This window comes from Neoarius graeffei, chromosome 7 (genome assembly GCF_027579695.1).
Source record: "Neoarius graeffei isolate fNeoGra1 chromosome 7, fNeoGra1.pri, whole genome shotgun sequence".
In the NCBI taxonomy this organism is placed as follows: Eukaryota; Metazoa; Chordata; class Actinopteri; order Siluriformes; family Ariidae; genus Neoarius; species Neoarius graeffei.
Window position 1 is genome coordinate 66,859,213 of NC_083575.1, and position 20,914 is coordinate 66,880,126.

Below are 20,914 nucleotides of genomic sequence, written 5' to 3' on the forward strand. Positions count from 1 at the left end.
TCCGATCTTTTCGCCCATATGTGACCTGTATCCGATCTTTTATTGACAATATGAACGACACAGATCCGATTTTTTCAAATCCAACCCAGGCCGTTTGGATATGTGGTCCTAATTCCGATTCCTATCCGCTCTTTTCATATGCGACTTCAGTCTGAACCGCCAGGTCGCATTCATCCGACTTACACGTCATCAACAAGCCACAAACGTCACTATTCTGCGCTGAAGTAGGCGGCGGGTCTCTCAAAAAAAGTTACAACAACATGGCGCATAATCACAGGCGCAGATAGAGGGTGGGACTCGTCCCACCCAGATTTAAATTCACCTCGTTCGGTCCCCCCCCCCACTTATAGGGAGGAAAAAACGTCTATGCTGTCTTTCTTTGCATAAGGCAAACCTCACGGAAAAATCAAAAGACTAATTACCATTCGGTTTATTGAGGTGCACAGCAGTGTATACATAGTTGCAACAACTCACATAAAACAAAGACTGATATTCGGTTGGTTGAGCTGCGTAGACTGCACAGGTTGCGAGCTCGAGCTTGGTTGCTATGGTAACCCACAACAAGTTTGACAGGCATATCGGGGTTGGTTTGCTGGCAGCTTTGTCCCCCCCAGTTCAAAAAACGTATCTGCGCCCCTGCGCATGACATCAATGCGAGGGACGCTTCGGGCTGTGAAGGTTCTGAATCTTCTCAATGGAAGGACGCAGAGGTTAGGGAGCTGATTTCCATTTGGGGGGATGCAGCTATTTAAGCTAGATTGGATGGGTCATACCGCAACCGGGCGGTTTTACTTCCGTAAACACTGGCCATGCTCACTGCGTGTGACGACGTCGTATCCTGCAATGCGCATGCGGAACACTTTTAGGTCGCTTTTCGTTCATACTGAGGATCACATACAAGTCGCATATATTTGTTAATGTGAACGACCTCACAAAAAAATCGGATTTCACAAAAAAATCGGAATTGAGCATTAAGCCTTGCAGTGTGAACGTAGCGTAAATGTCTGCAATAGTAACTTATTCTGGTTTATTTTTCCTCACGTTGCACCCCCCCAAAGAACTCTGGCTCCCCCTAGGGGAGGCGCGCCCCACACTTTGAAAAGCCCTGGTTTAGAGGTTTGTAGGAGAGCATGTGCAGCCTAGTCAGCAAATAAAGACCTAAATCCAACATTTGTGAAACAAAGTTTCATTTATATAGTGCCCTTCTGAAACCCAAGAAATTTAAAAAATAATAAAATAAAAAAGCAAGAGGACAAACAGGGATTTTTTTTTAAACCTGTAGATGTATATAAGAAATGTCCAGCATATACAAGTTTTATAACTTACAATACCCATTTAGCACTTACTTAGAATTAAAAGCTGTTAATAAGCCATATACCACGAGCTGGCCTAGTGGTTGGCATGTCCACCTGTAAAAATGGAGGAGCACGAGGTCTACTCAAAGTTGGGTCACACCAAAGACCATCATAAAAATGGTGCCTACTGCTGTCTGGCATGGCACACTGTAATACAGATGCAAGTGGGGAGTCAAACTCTCGCAGTTACCAGAGGACTATCCAACCACTGTAACCCTAGCTGCATAGGCGAGAGGCCGAGGGCTACGGAGACCAGCGCCACCCGCTGCGCCTTAAGGATCTGGTTAGTACTGGGACAGGAAACTGCCTGGGAAGACCAGATCCTGGCACGGGAAGGACTTTGACATTTGAACATGCCATATACAAACTGCATTATGGAGGTGTGCAGTACCTGTTGTAAAGTGCACAGTTTCTTCTCTGTGGGCAGTACTTGCAGGCCTGCTGGTCAGAGATGACTTCAGGTAAACATCCCATTCGGCTTCTGCCGTCAATCTTGATGACACTGTTGCTAAGATGATGAACCAGAGAGTTCCTCAGTTTGATCAGCTCTGTGAAGACCAAGAGAAAAGCATCAGTAACAGAATTAAAGGAGAACTGAAGTTAAGTCAACTTTATTGTCAAATATGCTATACATGCTTGACATACAGCACAGATGAAATGTCAGTCCTCTCTGACCCACGGTGCAAACGGGCAATGCAATAAATAAAAATAAAAATAGAATAATTGAAAAAACAATATAAACAGTATAAACACTAGATAAGAACTAGACAGACTAAACACTCATATACACACACACACACACACACGTAAATTGGTCATTTTTAAACGTGCTTTATTTCTTAAATTAACGTGTTATTCAGTTCCGTTTTCAGTTTTAGTAACCTTATATCGTGACTCGTATTGGCAACTAATTGCAATTAAATATTAGACTTATCGGCCTATTTGGTTTTTAGCCATGTTCAATTTAGTTTATTTGGTCCACGGCAGGCGTCGCTTATCCACGCGATCTTCACGAGACTTGTGCGAGACTTCAAAGCATGAAGTGTCAGCGCCGCCATTTTGAAAACTGTTTTCCAAACGAAATATTGCACAAAAACGAGTTTAAATGACGATTACTGCCTACTTTTTTTCCAAAAACTTTCCTGATTGCTATCAAAACAAACAAAACTTCCGGCTTGATTACGTCAGCATTCGAAAGAGGGCACGCGCATCTTTTGACAACGTTGGCAGATGTTGGTCACTTTGATTTTCGCTGTACGTTTTACTTCCGTCCTACGATGTCTCGCGCAGGTCTCAACGAATCTCGTTTACGGCCATTGCTTTGACATATTAACTGATATATTGCATAGCGTATTCCAAACACTCATAACTTGCTATAGCAGTGACAAAATAGCTATCAAAAATGCATTACGATATTTAATAAAATGCGATAAACAGAATTTTGATAATAAAACATTTGCCTTCAGTTCTCCTTTAACATACAAAAAGATTGACCGGCACTTATAAACCTGTTTCTTGTGATTGGTTCTCATCTTGTTGCTCTCCTTTGGTTTCTCAGAGCCTGGGGTTGCAGCGTGACCAAACGTTTTCCTCTAATCAGATTACTCTTACAGTAGCTGACAGAGTATAACTCTGACAAATTATTACAAGAAGCCTGATCACTTAAACCACTGATCCTACCTTTAAAACAACTTTTTTTTTTAAATATTTGGCAATTGCCTTGTGGTTTCTGTTGATATGAAAATACATACCTCTTCTGTCCATGTGGTTACCCACTATGGGCTGTAGATTGCCAGTCTTCAGGTAGATGAGAAACCCGGCCTCAGCGTCTTCCCGTCTTTCAGTGCTCATAAGAGTATATAAGATAACCTAAAATATCAAATTTGTTTACAACACGAGTTTATAATGGTTAACAGAGCCAAACCAGAGTATGGACACACATCATTGAAAGCATTTCCGAATGAAGGTTATAATCAGCTGAAATAATTAACTGTCATTTATTTGTATTCTTGTGGTTTGATGTATGGATGTAATTCTGGTTGTTGCTTACTCTTCTTGGATGTTATATGAGCTTTGCATGATGTGTTTATGTGGGGATCAATGACCAAACGTGCGCCTTTCTAACTAACTTTTCTGTTTATTTCATTGGTTAAAAAGTCAAATGGCAATTTACATAATGCTTGACTCAAAAAAATTAAAGAATGAGATTGTACAACACCCCTACTATTGCACTGCCTAGTCTGACTCAATATATGGCTGAATAGAGGAACATGTTCACCTAGGTTCTCCTCAGTCCTTTACCTGGCTACGATGCTCTATAGAGTTCGACTCCTTGCCCGTCTTCAGCTCCAATGGGACAATCTTGTCTACGTGCTTCCTGCCTCGCCGGTGGATCCTTACCCCGGCTGTCACATCAATTTTTCCCTTCAGACCAAACCTTGGAGACCAGATGTTCTCCTCAATGTCCACAAAATCAGTAACGGCGATACTACAGTCTGAATCCTGCCGGCTCAGAACTCCATCACTGGGGCTAAGAACAGAAACATAGCTAATAAAAATAATATTTCAGAATATTACTACCAAGGAAGAAATGCCTAAGGAAAAAGCATTTGGGTCTTTTGCTTAAAATTTATAAGCATGAATTTAAACAGCACATTTCTACATCAAGTTCTATTAATCTTCATTTTCCATCCCGTCTATAAAAGGAGAGAATAAATGCTCACAGTCTGAAAGTCAGCCGTTTTTGCCGGGCCCGTACAAAGGTGTGGAGATAGTCTTTGGCCCATTCAGCAATTGCAGGAAGATATTCCTCCACCTCCTGCTTCATGTCTGCTTCAGTCAGTCTGAGACTGTACCTGGTCAAACATTTTATTAAATAAATATTAAATAAAAATTATGGATAGATATTACATGGTTGCGCAAAGCTATGAAGTTTATCTTCGAGTGGTGAACATATTCACGAGTGAGCAAAGTGAACAAGTGAAAATATTCGACACAAAAAGATAAACTTCATATCTTCGCACCACCATGTCATGTTCTTTATATTATATGGACACTCCTCCACCCCCACCCAAAAAAAAACCCCGCAAGTTAAACAAAAGAATTTTAATTTTGAACCGGTTTGCTAATTTGACAACACACGTCTAGTCAGCACGAAAACACTGGGAGTGACGTTATGAGTGAAATATCAAATTATTACACATACGGGCCACTTTTTCCATGGAATAAAACATTCTATTCACTTCTAGTGGGTTTACTGATGGCATGCAATATTGTTAGATCACTTATCCTACATGTATTACGCCACTCTCCCCAATAGAGAATGAGCATGCAATATTGTTATATTGCATGTTGTCAAGACAGCACGACGTCACACATCAGCGCTCATGCGAACATCCAATGACAAAACTTTTCTGCTGTGCATGCGCACAATCATTTCTTTGTCAGCTGGGAAAGAGAGAAGACAAGGCTAATCCAGTGCTAGGTTTAAGCACTAAATATATAAACTGAAAATTGAAACTAAAAAGATGCGCTGAACACCCAAAAGGCTACCAAAACCTCATATGTTCTTCACGCATATTTACAAGAGAAAAACATACCAACGAACATCGAAAAATTGAAAAAAAAAAAAAAAAAGAGACGCACGTCGAAGATGTAAAACCTCCATGCTAGCGAGTGACTGACAGTTTGTACACAAACATAGCCGCGAGGTTTGCTTCATTAAAAGCGGAAGATATGTTTTGAAAGAGAAAGATGTGCTGGACCAGGGCTCTACACTAACTTTTTTTTTCAGGAGCACATGTGCTCCTAAGTTAAAAATTTTAGGAGCACAGGGAAAAAAAAAAAAAATGGGGGCACAAGCACAAGTAGGTTTTCATTTTAAAGGCTTATTGCAGCGCAAACCTTAGACACACCAACGCAAAATTCAATTGAGAATGAATGAATGAATGAACAAACAAATGAATAACGAACAACTGAATGAATGAACAAACAGTAGCTAAACAGAGAGCAGAGCTCAGCAGAGCTAACAACATCATCAAGGACAGCTCCCACCCTGGCTCTGAGTTCTCTGACTTGCTGCCCTCAGGCAGGCGTTACAGGTGCATCAAAGCAAGGACCAACAGACTCAACAACAGTTTTTTCCCCACAGGCCATAACCACTTTGAACAATTAGCCTTTTTCACATTACGTCACTTGCAGGGGAACTCATATCCGTTTTCAGCCTTTTGAATGGAAGAAGAGGTATACGGCGGTAACATATGTTAACAAAACTGTGTCACTCACAGATAAGATTGATAATATTGCGCATTGTTGTTGTTCATCATTACGTATTGTTAGCGACCATTCCAGTCACCTATCTGCGTTGTTTTGGAAAGGAAATTTACTGACTTTCTATGGTTGCTACTTGTTAGCCAGCAGATTAGCATGCCGCCTCTTCTTCCATTCAAAAGGCTGGAAACGGATGTGAGGTTCTTCTGCAAGTGACGTAATGTGAAAAAGGCTAATTACATGCACTGACTGATGCCACTTCTGGCAGGTGCAACAATGCACCAACAAGGACCTAAAAGGACAATATTCTCACACTTACCTGATACAGTGCAATACTTATTACAGTGCAACCTCACAGAGCAACTTTTTAGTTTTTATAGCTTTTGTATATTTTATATTTCTACACTTTTACATCCATACCCAATACAATGCAATACCAAATACAGTGCAATATCCTGAGTTTTGTAGCTGAACTGAGTTTCTATAACTAATGTGCAATTAACATCTGCAACTCAACACACCCAGTTGTGTATATATATATTCTTTGTTTTTCTGCTGTGTTGTGACATGCACCATTTGTATATACTGTATATTATTTGTTTTTCTGCTGTGTTGTATGTTCCCATCTAAATGTTTGCACTGGGGTGTGTGCTTTCCATCTCGTTACATAATTTTCCCGCACCTTCTCCTGTCGTTCTAGCTTTCTTCACGACACTTTCTTCCTCGTCCGTTCTTTTATTCTTGTTTCCACCATCACTGCTTTTAAAAAACGCCGTTATTCTCTGCATAGCGAATATATTTCTCAGCTCGGTCCGAACCAGCTCTCAGTTATCTCTCAGTTGAATGATCTGATGAATCCCTAAAAAGCACTTTTCCCACCTAATGCCACACCCACAACATACAACCATGGGAAAGAGGGGCAATCACAGAAAGATGTGGCAGAACGGCAAAAAAAAAAAATGTAACTTTCACTCCCCCCCAAGCTACCATGGGAACCACCGCAGGTGCAAGACAGGGGCAATACACGCAACTACAGACAGGGAGCAAGGCAGAGGCAGAACACACACACACTTGCAACAATACAGGCCGTTACTCGTTATGCTATATTAGGTAGGCTATCCAGCGCTGGATTTACATACTTTGCAGTTTAACGTTTGATACATTTTAGAATGTTAAACTCGCCGCGTCTGTGCTCAGTGCTTTCCTAAATTGTCGGCCGCAAGAAGCCCTCGCACGAATGCGCGTTTTTTTTTTCGTCGTTCGCATGCCGAAAAATTCGCTCGCAAATGCGAGTGAAACGTGCGCACTGTAGAGCCCTGCGCTGGACACCTGAACGGCTACCAAAACTTCACTGGATATTCTTCACACATATTTACAAGAGAAAAACAGACCAACAGACATCGAAAAACTGGAAGAGAGAGCAATAGCAGAAATACTGTCAAAGTTCTACTTGGAGGTGAGGAAAAGTGACGGAGAGTTTTACAAGAGGACTTCACTCGTGGACATCAATCAGCAAAGCCCTTTTGTTTTCAACAACTGCAATGTAACAATTAATGAATACCAAAAGTAACTTTGAACTTGAGCTGTCAACCTGGATGTAGCTTGTATACAAGTCGGGTTGTTGTTCAGGCTTTTTGGACTTGTACCATTTTTACTGTTAGAACTTTGACTCTGTACATGTACACTGGATTGACAGAACATTGAATTACATTCTATCAGAATCAGCATTCAATATTGGCAAGTTACCCCCCTCGTTCTTAACTTTTTGTAAAATCTATAATTGTTCCATTGAATGTGTATGTATAATAATAATAATAATAATAATAATAATAATAATAATAATGGCTTTTTTCATGGTATATCAGATATATTCCATTCAGCTAGCATGGTATTGAACGAGTCAAATGGAATACATCTGATATACCACTCAACGCCAGCCAATATTATTTAATTATACTGTACATACAGGACACTTTTTCAATGGAATAAAAAACATGCATTTTATTCCCTTCTAGCAGGTTTCATCCATTTAGTTTGTTAGCGTGCAATATTATCATATCACTTTGCTTATGTGTATTACATCACTCTAGCCATTAGAGAACGAGCACTGAATATGGTTTACGATATTGCATGGTTGTCAAGACATTCACACGTCAGAGACGTAAAACTTCCACGCTAGCAAGTGACTGACAATTTGTAAACAAAAGTGGCCGCCAGGTTTGCTTCGTTAAATACGAAAGATTGAGAGAATTTTGAAAGAGAAAGATGTGTTGAACACCCAAAAGAAATGTGTATGTAACAACAACAACAGCTGGCTTTTTTTCATGGTATATTAGATATATTCAATTCAACTAGCATGGTATTGAACTCGTCTTCAACTCATTCAGTATCATGCTAGCTGAATGGAATATATTTGATATACCACTCAACACCAGCAATATTATTTAATTGTGTCACTCAGATCCGCGATGTATTTTGTATGAAAATTGTGAGTTTTTCAACACAAGACCAAAGTTCAAATCTTCAAGTGAATGTGATGTTATAGACATATTCACAAAACAGAAAATACGCAAATTTAATCAAAAAACAATTCAGTGATTACTTCACAAGTGACCAATAGAGATTTACATCACGGTTTTGAATCTCCATGTCCTGGATGTAGCTTGTATGAGAAATACGATTGGCGCATTTCCCAGTAAAAACACTCATGTCCATAAAAAAAAAAAAAAAAAAAAAAAAATATTAAATTAGATGGCTTACTGCCCCTTACAGTTGTCTAAGGTATTCTGGGCTGAGCAGAGCTTCACTGGCAAGCTTCTCTAGCTTTTCAGGAGAAAAGTCTAAAGACATGGCAGCTTTTTGAAAGATGTCATGAACAATGGTCCCATTCAGCATCTGCTTGCTTCCACCATTCAAACTCTGGAAGTAAAACAGAGATTATGTTCAGATGTTTGGGGGGGGGGGGGGGGGGGGGTCATTGGGAAAACTCTAGATCTGCAGGAGTCAGACAATAATCAATTTCCCTTCTATATACAAAACATAATTCAATTGTACAGCTGCTTTATAACTTCCCAATAAACCCACCCAAGCAAGAGGACACGTGGTACACATTAAGGCAAGTCTTCAACACTTGTCTTACCTTAAAAATCTCTCCGAGTACAGCTCGTCTCATACAGCGAACACTGTTAGCGATGCTGGTCCCTGAGATGAGCAGATCAGGCAAAAGGATCAGGAAACCAGAGCTCCTGTCTATCACCCATAAGCCAGAAACGCACTCTCCTTCCAGATGAACAATGTCCCCCACAGCAACTGGGGTATTCTCCCTTAAACAACAAATAATACAAACAAAGGGTAACCCAAATAAACAACAATGTACATGCTTTGAAAATCACATCCCTCTGTAACTATGGAGTAAAGTCCTCTACCAGTCATCCTTGAGAATGCAGGTCTCTGTAGGGTGGGATGACTTTGAGCAAGTGATGGTTAAATGTTTCTCGTTGTAGCCTTGGGCTCCAGTGGTTTCTTGCACGTTTAGAACCCAGTATCGGTTATGGAGTCCAGAGGCCAGAATCACATGCTCAGGAATGCTTCTCTTCTTTCTAAAAGTCAAAAAAGTTATACCACATCTACTAATAAAATAAAAATAAGTAAAAGCTGCTTCTGTTTTAGCAAACAAACTTAGCAGTAATGCTTTACACCAAGGTTCCCTTAAATGAAATAATTTACTGAATTAGTCTTCATGAATATAAACATCTTTAGTACACCTTAAGTACTGTTAACAAAATAGCTACCATTATTATTAACTGAGGGTTTTGATTTTTTTTTTAATTATAAACCAACCAAGTACATCTGCATTAACTAATCATCAGTATAAAAAAAACCACGTCAAATTTGCAAATCCAACTAATGCCTTAATTAACAGATTTGCTTTTGTTACCAAAAAAAAAAAAAAAAGTGGTTATGAACATTGGGTTAGCATTTAAATAACATTTTCACTGGATATTTAAGAAATGCATTTTGTTAAATGATACTTACAATGGCTGTTAAAAAAAAAAAAAAAAAAAAAAAAAAAGTGTACACATCCCATTAAAATGGTAAGTTTTTCTGATGTTTATAAAAAATAAAAAATAAATAAAAAATAAAAAAAACACACACAACACCACAATAAATAATTTCAAAACTTTTCCCACCTTTAAATGTGACTTATAACCTGTACAATTCAATTGAAAAACAAATCTGTTAGAGGGAAAAACATAAAAAATAAAAAAAGTACAATAAGCTGGTTGCGTAAGTGTGCACACCCTTAAACTAATACTTTGTTGAAGCACCTTTTGATTTAATTACAGCATTCAGTCTTTTTGGGTTCACACCTGCCATCAATTAAAATGACTCATTAACCCCAAATAAAGTTCAGACATTTACTCAGTTGCATCCTCCAGCAAAAGCCAGCGTTCACAGAGAGCTTACAAAGCGTCAAAGGAATCTCATTGTTGAAAGGTATCAGTCAGGAGAAGGGGACAAAAACATTTCCACGCCATTAGATATACCATGGAGCACACTGAAGACAATATGGGACATTACCGAGAACTGGACGTCCCTCCAAAATTGATGACAAGACGAAACTGGTCAGGGAGGCTGCCGAGAGGCTGACAGCAACACTGAAGGAGCTGCAGGAATTTCTGGCATGTACTCATTGCATCCTACATGTGACAGCAATCTCCCGTATTCTCCATATGTCTGGACTATGAGGTAGGGTCAAAGGAAAACATCCAAGCCCGGCTAATTTTTGCGCAAAAAAAAGAAAAATAGTATATATACACACACATTTGACTCTCCCAAAAGCATGTGGGAAGATGTGTTATGGTCTGATGAAACCAAGGTTGAACTTTTTGGCCACAATTCCAAAAGGTATGTTTGGAGCAAAAACACTGCGCACCACCAAAAGAACACCATCCCCATGGTGAAGCATGGTGGTGGCAGAATCATGTTTTGGGGTTGTTTTCTTCTTCAGCTGGAACAGGGGCTTTAGTCAAGGTGGAGGGAATTATGAACAGTTTGAAATACCAGTCAATTTTGGCCCAAAACCTTCAGGTGTCTGCTAGAAAGCTGAAGATGAATTTCATCTTTCAGCATAACAATGACCCCAAAAAAAGTTTTGGAATGGCCCAGCCAGAGTCCAGACCTAAATCCCATTGAAAATCTGTGGGGTGACCTGAAGAGGGCTGTGCACAAGAGATGCCCTTGCAATCTGAGATTTGGAACGCTTTTGCAAGGAAGAGTGGGCAAATATTGCCAAGTCTAAATGTGGCAGGCTGATAGACTCCGACCCAAAAAGACTGAATGCTGTAATTAAATCAAAAGGTGCAATAAAAAAAAAAAAAATTTAGTTTTAGGGTGTGCACACTTATGCAACCAGCTTTTTTTGTGTTTTTCTTCCTAGAAGATTTGTTTGTTTTTCAATTGAATTGTACAGGTTATAGGTCACATTAAAGGTGGGAAAAGTTTCGAAATTAATTATCGTGGTCTCGTTTTTTTACATCATTTTAACAGGGTGTGTACACTTTATATCCACTAATGTTTATGAAGTCTATGTAAGGAATAAAATAACCAAATCCAAAAAAAAAAACCAAGTTGGGATGCTGTGTAAACTGTAAATGAAAATGTGAGAATTTGCAAATCATGGAAACCATACATTTTAATTGAAAATAGTACCGAGAAATTCTCTTTAAAAAATAAATAAATAAATATGCCCATTTTGAATTTGAGGTCAGCAACACATTTCAGAAAAGTTGAGACAGAGGCAACAAAAGACTGAAAAAGTTGTGTAATGGACATATAGCTTGTACATCTGGGAATGCATCATTAATGCTGAATCTCACACACACACACACGTACGTTTCAGAGCAATATGTTGCCATCCAACCAAAATCTTTAAGGAAAGGCCTTCCTTCTTTCAGCAGTTTGGCACCAACTTGCTTTCTGCACATATTAAAACTGCATTGCTCTGTAGTAAAAAAAGAGTCCAGGTGCTAAACTGGCCTGCCTGCAGTCCAGACCTGTCACCCATTTAAAACATTTGGTGCATTATGAAGCGCAAAATACAACAAAGGAGACCCCAAAGTGTTGAGCAACTGAAATTGTACATCAGGCAAGAATGGGACAACATTTCTCTTTCAAAACTACAGCAATTGGTCTCCTCAGTTCCCAAACATTTACAGTGTGTTGTTAAAAGTAGAGGTGATGTAACACAGTGGTAAAACATACCCCTGTCCCAACTTTTTTGAAACATGTTGCTGACAAATTCAGTGAGCATATATTAAAAAAAAAAATAAAAAATTTCCCAGTTTCAACATTTAATATGTTGTCCTTGTACTATTTTCAATGAAATACAGGGTTTCCATGATTTGCAAATTATCGCATTCTGTTTTTATTTTCAGTTTACACAGCATCCCAACTTTTTTGGAATTGGGGTTGTATGAATAACATTATGGGGGGGAATAATAATAATTACCTCCAGAAATAGTTTAATCCTCTTATACCACAATGATTTGCTAACCGCCAAGCCCCTCCATCCTGAAGAATTTCCCATTTCAGAAAACTTTAAGGAACGGTTACAAGTGTCGACACTGAAGACTCCTTTCATAAATGCTAAATCAGTCTCCTCACAGAAAACCTCACTGTATCAACAATTACACAAGTTTTAAAAATCATGTTATGTATCTGACGTGTCCACCGTATATGTCCTTGTGTCATTATAGAAATAACACATTCGAACATGCACGTTAATAAACATGATTTACCTTCTACCCACAATTACTATCCAGTTCCTTCTGACCAATCAATCAACAGCAGCAGCACTATGGTAAAGGCTTGTTATTGTTACTAGTAACTAATGCAGTAAATATTAGGTGATGGAATTTTGATGTAATGCATTACCAATCTAACCAGAACACAGGTAATTATTCAACTTTATAAATACAAAAAATTAAGCAGACATACTCAAGTTCGGACTTTTCATGTTCCGGCTCCTCAAAACTTTGCTCCATTTGGTCATTAAACCAGCTGTCATCCAGTATAGTTACATTCTCCTCAGAAGCTGTGATGGCCTTTTCTTCATCACCAAGGTTGTTCACTTGTTTTGATTTCTTCTCAATTTCACAAGAAAGAACATTCTCCTTCTTTTCACCAGCATCACTATTGCATAGCCATGAACTGTAGGACACCACAAGATCCAACTGATTATCACTGGATATTTCAGTCAAGTCTGTACTTGGCTCAGTACTGAGATCAATGTTCTCCTTTTCATCTTCACTCGAGCTGATTTTATAATTAATTCTTGGTAATTTTATGACTGACCCATTGGCACCATCACTCTTTTCCGAATTCATATTCCTCAGTATATTACTCGACAGAGTGGATATTGAACTGTTCTTCTCAGATAGTATTTTGTCAGACTTTTTCTCAATATTCTTTGAGAAGCCTTTTGATTTCACATCTTTCAGATCAGCAGCTTCATGAATATTCTGGTGAAATTTGCAGAAGTAATCCCTGTCGGAGCTTGAATCCTGTCCAAAACTTTTCTCGAACTCTCTGGATCTGGAGCGCTTGGATGTCTGCTGCATCTCCGAACCATACCCCAGCCGTTTCACTGAACCAAAACAACCAATACTATTCTCAGATTCCAAAGTGTCCCCTGGTTTTGGGCTCATCTTGTTCTGTAGTTGGAGCGACCTTCTGGACAAGAGTTTGGCCTTGCAGACGAGGCCTCGGGAACGTGGACTACAGGACACAGGGGAGAATGGATCCTCAGAAAAGGGCCGTGTTGTGCAGTGACGCTTTTTCTCACTCTCAGGTGTCTCCGGGATGATTATGGAGAAGAGTGGGAACTTTGTGTCTTGCCTAACAGAGGTCTTCATAATCGAGACATCTACATTTGGGCGCAAGGCTGTAAATCTTTTTGGGGATTTTGGCTGTACCTGTGAAAATATTAAAGGGTGCAAAGAAAGAATATCTAAAATCACTCAGTCTCTCTTCAAGCCAGTTTCATTGCCTGAATGAAAACTAAAATTAAAAAAAAAAAAAAAAAAAAAAAGGGGGGGGGAGCAAGAATAACACATTCCTCATCGATATGTTTACAAAAGCAAATGAAAGAAAGAGAGAGAGAGCAGTAATTCTAGCACTTTCCAAAGTCCGTCCAACACAGGGTTAGTTAAAGGTTGTGTGTTTTTAAAAGGAGATACGCAGAACCATGGCCTTACTTTTTGTTTATAAAATACCTTGAGACCTCAAGAATGGCATAGGAATAGTTTTAAGTGTTAACCATGAATCTAATATAGTAATTTTTATGATTAAAATAATTCATATAGGTAGTGGTCTGAGGGAATGACCTTGACGTCCGCAACGTCACAGCAGGAAGTCTATCGGTCTCCTCGCTTTTTCCGCTATACTAAAACAGAGCTGACTGCAACTTTGAGCTTCAATTTTGAGTCAATTTATCGGCATGCCACGTAGATGTGCTGCTGGCGGGTGCAGCAACACAACAGAAGGTCGATTTACGTTGCATTCATGGCCCAAGAATGTTCAAACTGCAAAGATTTGGACTCGTTTTGCAAGAAATTCACGGGCACATTGGGCACCTACCAAGTGGTCTCTCCTCTGCTCTGTATATTTTACTGAAGACTTGTATGAGACCTCGAATCCAGGCTTTCGTCTAAACCGGGGAACAGGGGCGCTGCGCCCTCTTACTCTCGGCGTGCGCCCTCTTACCGAAATGCCGATTGAACCCCAAGTCACACTCAGGCCATGCACTTGTATGCTACTACACAACATGCAATGTTTCTCAAAACGATCGTTTCTCCGTGAAAACATTCCACGTGACAATGTATCTGATCATCAAATACGTTATAATTACTCCAAAAATATTCCAATCATAGTAGATACACCACCAGACGGTGCAAAAACAATCCGAATTAGCGTTTTCCAGACTGAGGCGCCATGTTGTTTGTTCACTTGTCGCGGCTGCTCTCGCGAGATTTGATACAGACAAGGTCAGCTGACTTGTAGAGCGAGATTTCTTGAGACTGAATGACCTTTCACCCACCGGCGCAGGAGCTTTTGAAAGAAGTAGTTCGGGAGTTGTTTTTGTTGACGCTTGGGCATTTAAAGATGTCATCCCGCGGCACGAAACGGAAGAAAGCCAAAGACTGTCCGGGGCAGAAGATGATTACTTCTTTCTTTTTCAATGTTGACAGACAATTTGTTACAATTTCCCTCTCAGATAGCCTCAGAATGTCCCATTGTCGCCTCAATTTTTCAAAGGCTTTGCGCGGGGGGGGGACGACAACCGGCACCATCCCCCCCGCCATGGTGAGCGCCCTCATACTAAATTTTTCTAGAAAAAAACCTGTAATCTGTTGAAGAGTGTTGGCTATAAGCCCGTATTGAAAGAGGGTGCAGTAACAACAATTAAATGAAAAGAAACCCACAAGTATTTATTTATTTTTTTAAAAGGAAAGTGAGTTCAGTTGCACCAGTTCTCCTCGAGTGTGAGCCGAGGGTTGTTGGTAAAACCCAGACTGGAACGGGATGGGACATATCGCTCAGGCAGTGACCTCCCCGCGGTTGTTGCTAAAACCGGTGACGTCCTGTCCCGGGTTTTAGTAATTGCCTGAGCCAAGCAGTAATGGTGGAGTATTCAGTACGGAGAAAATGGAGAACGAGTGGAGCAGCCATCTGATTTCTGTGCTGGATATGCTCGTCTCAGCAGCAATATCTCGCCCTTAGATGGAAGAAGCGAATGAACAGAAAACTGAACAAACAACTGAAAGTCAGATTGTTTCAAAACAATCGGCCACAAGATCAGCCTTCAAGAAGCGAGAACACAGACGGGTAAGCTCCGACTCTCATTTGGATACAAAACAAACATTGTTTACCTGCATTTAGATTAATAAATGTAACTTGTATTGTGTGTTTAAGTTACCAATACAAGATTATTTAATTTGCTTCAGAATGTGATTGTCTCAGTTCATCTAATTATTTAATTAGCCTTTTACATTTTATCAGTGAAAATGCATGCATGTACATGTCTGCTGCATAAGTTATAACACCTATCCTGTTTTAATGAGAGTCAACCCACAATCAATGAGGTCAAATCAGTCTTAGTTGAGCAAGTCGGTAACGGTATTTCTTACTTTCACCATAAATTTTTATGACTTGTCTATAGCTGTCAAAGGCCTCAGCCTTAAAACCGGTTCCTGCTGTGACGTCACGCACTCAGGGCTGGCTGGCTCAGCAGGGCAGCTCGAATGCCAACTCTGCGCTCGATTTTAACTCTCAGATATATACAGTACATCTTTATTCCCATTTATGCAGCATACAAGAGTCAAGGATGGAGATACTATCCACTCAAAATTTATTTAAAAAGAAATGTTCTGTGTATCACCTTTAAGCTCAAGGACTAATTAGAAGGTACAGTGGTGCTTGAAAGTTTGTGAACCCTTTAGAATTTTCTATATTTCAAGTCAAGTCAACTTTATTGTCAAAGATGCTATACATGCTCGACATACAGCACAGATGAAATTTTAGTCCTCTGCATAAATATTAATATTATGCATTAATATTATTCTCTGCATAAATATTATTTCTGCATAAATGACCTAAAACAACAACATATTTTCACACAAGTCCTAAAAGTAGATAAAGAGAACCCAGTTAAACAAATGAGACAAAAATATTATACTTGTTCATTTATTTATTGAATGAAAATAATCCAATATTACACATCTGTGAGTGGCAAAAGTATGTGAACCTTTGCTTTCAGTATCTGGTGTGACCCCCTTGTGCAGCAATAACTGCAACTAAACGTTTGCGGTAACTGTTGATCAGTCCTGCACACCGGCTTGGAGGAATTTTAGCCCGTTCCTCCATACAGAACAGCTTCAACTCTGGGATGTTGGTGGGTTTCCTCACATGAACTGCTCGCTTCAGGTCCTTCCACAACATTTCCATTGGATTAAGGTCACCATTCTTTGGTAGAATAACTTGTGTGCTTCGGGTCGTTGTCTTGCTGCATGACCCACCTTCTTTTAAGATGCAGTTCATGGACAGATTTCCTGACATTTTCCTTTAGAATTCACTGGTATAATTCAGAATTCATTGTTCTCCTTGCAACCCTGCCATGCACACCATTGTTGTTCAGTGTTCTCCTGATGGTGGACTCATGAACATTAGCCAATGTGAGAGAGGCCTTCAGTTGCTTAGAAGTTACCCTGGGGTCCTTTGTGACCTCGCCGACTATTACACGCCTTGCTCTTGGAGTGATCTTTGTTGGTTGACCACTCCTGGAGAGGGTAATAATGGTCTTGAATTTCCTCCATTTGTACACAATCTGTCTGACTGTGGCTTGGTGGAGTCCAAACTCTTTAGAGATGGTTTTGTAACATTTTCCAGCCTGATGAACATCAACAATGCTTTTTCTGAGGTCCTCAGAAATCTCCTTTGTTCGTGCCATGATACACTTCCACAAACTTGTGTTGTGAAGCTCAGACTTTGATAGATCCCTGTTCTTTAAATAAAACAGGGTGCCCACTCACACCTGATTGTCATCCCATTGACTGAAAACACCTGACTCTAATTTCACCTTCAAATTAACTGCTCATCCTAGAGGTTCACATACTTTTGCCACTCACAGATATGTAATACCGGATCATTTTCCTCAATAAATAAATTACCAAGTATAATGTTTTTGTCTCATTTGTTTAACTGGGTTCTCTTTATCTACTTTTAGGACTTGTGTGAAAATCTGATGATGTTTTAGGTCATATTTATGCAGAAATATAGAAAATTCTAAAGGGTTCACAAACTTTCAAGCACCACTGTAAATACAACGACTTCTGCACTGCCCTGTTACAAATCCTGAAACATTTGCTTTACCGCTGACTCGCCAATTTGAGTAAAATAATCCTTTGGCCAATGCATTTGATATCTCAGGCTCCTGTTTAAATGTACATCCTGTACAAGCAGTAATCAAAGAGATCCCAGAAAATGTTTTCAAGTGTTTCAACATTCAGGGTGATGCAGGTAAATCAATTTTTTTTTTGCAGAGAATGGAAAGGCTTTTACTCTGATCACACCACCATGCTCCTTGTTAGCCAGGTGCTAGGCTAAATTAAAATCATAGCTAAATAGGGGAAAGGAGGGTATTCGGCCCTGCTACATTGAAAATGAAAGGAATGCATCATCAGCATGTCAGACTTTATTACAGATTACTCAGGAGCCAATCAGGATGCATGATAACTGAACTCAGTAAAATGAAATAGAAATTGAAAATGGGATTCTTCTGCTGGGGGCTTTAGTTCTATTTTTTTTTAATAAAGTTGACTTGTTAGATTAGCTTAGATTAAACTTTATTGATCCCTTAAGAAGAACTGTTGGAGAACTGCTGCAGAACTGTTGCACTTTGATCATTGGATTTATTTCCAGTTAGTTAATGTGTAACCATATACTTTTTTTTTTTAAAAAAGTGTGGAGCTTAAAGCCCCCCTTTGCTCCAATTGCAAAAAGCACCTAATCAGTCACCACAAACTTTGCTGCCTTTATTATTAAGAAATTAGAGTCCAATCAGCTGCACAGTGGTTCACCAGGCATTAATTCTGCCTCTCGGGGCCAAGGTCCCACAGGGTCATTCAATCCTGTGTTGAGTTTCCCCATGTCTTTCTTCAATGTTCTCCCCAGGTTTCTTCCCACCTCACCTCAAAAACACACTGGACTGGCTACTCTATTGCTGGGTTTCAGTCACGTGACGTTTTTTTGCGGTTTTACCGGAAGTGAAATAGCTAGCGGTCTAAACGGCTGCCGTAGTGCAAACAACTAGCAATAACTTATCAAGAGTTTGCTCGGAATCTAGAAGCCACTGCTTGCTTTAGATATATTCAGGAGATTGCTATGTGCAATGGAATCGACCCCTACAGTCTGAGAAAGAAGGATTTGTCATACGATCTCGAAAACTACCCTTCAGTCGAGTTCCCCGACATCTCGAACTATCTGGTGTTGCAGACATCCTTCTACACCGCACAACAGATGGAAGCATGGAAGAGTATGGAGGCTTACAACTTTTTTTTTTTAAATATATATGTGGCTGGGTGAAGGACCTCGGTATCAAGTCGCTGCCGAATGAATCCTGTCTTGTTTTTGCTCATGTAAATATGTTTTTTTTAAAGCTTTTCGTTCACGTCTTTACAACAAAGCGCTGCAAGTTGAAGTGTAAACAAACAACACTTCGCTTGATTCTCACTTGTGTTGGCTCTTATCTCTCAGGTAAATCATTCACAAAGATCATCAGAAACCCCTTTAAAGGCCTGGATCTTAGTTAAACAAGACGGAGACATGATCACGGCGCATTGTAACCGTATGGCTAGGTAAGAATTTTGTCACGACCTTCATGCATATGGACTTTGTGAGGAGGAAACAAAGAAACAGCTGGGGACTTTAGCGCTTCGTGACTAAAAAAAAAAAAAAAAAAAAAAAAAGTACCATAAAATAACGACACACAGCAAGAAAAGTACTTGGAAAACACTAAAGACGTAGCTGAGAGGGGAAATACAAACCTTTCACCAAGAAGTGATCACTGCAAACTCAAACATGCTTCGACTCGGCTCACTTCGATTTCAGCGAGAGGCTCAAAAGCCACCTTTCTTGACGTCTTTATGAAATCCTGTGTTCGCTCACCCTTTTTTATTAGTTCACAGGGAACTCTGAAGAAACTTATCAGTTTCACAGTTTGATTGATTCAGACAACCTAAAACAACGCAAGCATAAGGCATTTTTCATGCAAGCAATGCACCTTCTCCGTAGAAACGCTTTGTCAACTGAGCTTTGGTAGACCACCAGGTAAAGTTCTGAATAACTAATGAGGCAGATGTGACGTCACGTGAAACCCAGCAATATCGTTCCTGTGTGTGAATGCGCATAGTGCAGTGCAATGGGGCACGGTGGTGTAAGTGGTGAGCACGGTCGCCTCACAGCAAGAAGGTTCTGGGTTCAAGCCCAGTGGCCGGCGAGGGCCTCCCCGTGTCTGTATGGGTTTCCTCCGGGTGCTCCGGCTTCCCCCACAGTCCAAAGACATGTGGTTAGGTTAATATGGACGGCCTTGGGCTGAGGTGCCCTTGAGCGAGGCACCTAACTCCAAACTGCTCCCCGGGTGCTGTTAGCATGGCTGCCCACTGCTCTGGGTGTGTGTGTGTGTGTGTGTGTGTGTTCACTTCTTCAGATGGGTTAAATGCAGAGAGGAAATTTCACAAGTGTATGATGAATCAAGTTGTGCTTTCTTTCTTTCTTTCTTTCTTTCTCAGTGTTTCTGGGACAGGACCTGGATCCTCTGCTTCCCTGACAATTTTGACTGAATGAGAAAAGCACTTTATCAGTCCTGACCTTTGGCATCATTATTATTATTAATCTAGAAATATGAATCCAGTTAATCATTGGCCAGACACAATCCACAAAGTGCATCACATATGGCATGAAATAATTTGTACCTGGTGTATTATAAGGGATTAATAACTGACCTTGGAGAAAAACACAGAAATGTCTGATTGCAGTCCACTGTTCATCTGCAACATAAAAAGTTCAGTGTTAAATAAGACTTTTTCACAGTTTACCTCCAAAGCTTATTTACAGCCTCAGTCAAATGTTTAACAATAAGCTTAGCCGTTAACTCAGCACTCACCATGCTTTTCTTAGACTTGATCTTCGACATTGCTGACACTCTAGCTTAAAAAATGGTTATTCAGAAAGTGCCAATAGTTTCTGATCACATCGACTCCTCTACATTTTAAGCAAAAACATCACCGCTATCCCTCCGCCATTCAGTAAAAAGTCGTTCAAACCGCAATTAAATAAACTGCTATCTTCTATCCCATCCAAAATAAACATTATCACAGCCCCACACACATTCAACTTCTTCACAGATCCGCGCCAACGCCATAAACACGATACACGTTTCTTCTGTTGTTTTTGTCCACTAGGCTGAAAATCTGAAGGTCGCCCCCTGGTGTTACATACACAATACTACAAATCACTGAAGAAGAAACCTTTATTTGTCACATGCACACTTCAAGCACAGTGAAATTCATCCTCTGCATTTAACCCATCTGAAGCAGTGAACACACACACACACACCCAGAGCAGTGGGCAGCCACACTACAGCGCCCGGGGAGCAGTCAGGGGTCAGGTACCTTGCTCGAGGGCACTTCAGCCCAAGGCCGCCCCACGTTAACCTAACTGCATGTCTTTGG

At 40.0% G+C, this 20,914-nt stretch overlaps 1 protein-coding gene across 1 annotated transcript in view; it reads right to left on the reverse strand.

Annotated features, from left to right (window-relative positions):
* The window catches only part of dna2 (DNA replication helicase/nuclease 2), a 47,569-nt gene extending 26,946 nt beyond the window's left edge, over nt 1-20,623 (reverse strand). Inside the window, exons 1-10 of the mRNA XM_060926268.1 lie at nt 20,347-20,623; nt 20,186-20,230; nt 12,624-13,600; nt 9,050-9,223; nt 8,764-8,947; nt 8,395-8,543; nt 4,079-4,210; nt 3,657-3,885; nt 3,107-3,224; nt 1,747-1,903 (exon numbers count right to left, since the gene is read on the reverse strand). Of these exons, the coding sequence (XP_060782251.1) occupies nt 1,747-1,903; nt 3,107-3,224; nt 3,657-3,885; nt 4,079-4,210; nt 8,395-8,543; nt 8,764-8,947; nt 9,050-9,223; nt 12,624-13,600; nt 20,186-20,230; nt 20,347-20,376 (2,195 nt within the window). The 5' untranslated portion in view covers nt 20,377-20,623. The remainder of the gene's footprint in view (nt 1-1,746; nt 1,904-3,106; nt 3,225-3,656; nt 3,886-4,078; nt 4,211-8,394; nt 8,544-8,763; nt 8,948-9,049; nt 9,224-12,623; nt 13,601-20,185; nt 20,231-20,346) is intronic.
* Nucleotides 20,624-20,914: the final 291 nt, after the last annotated feature.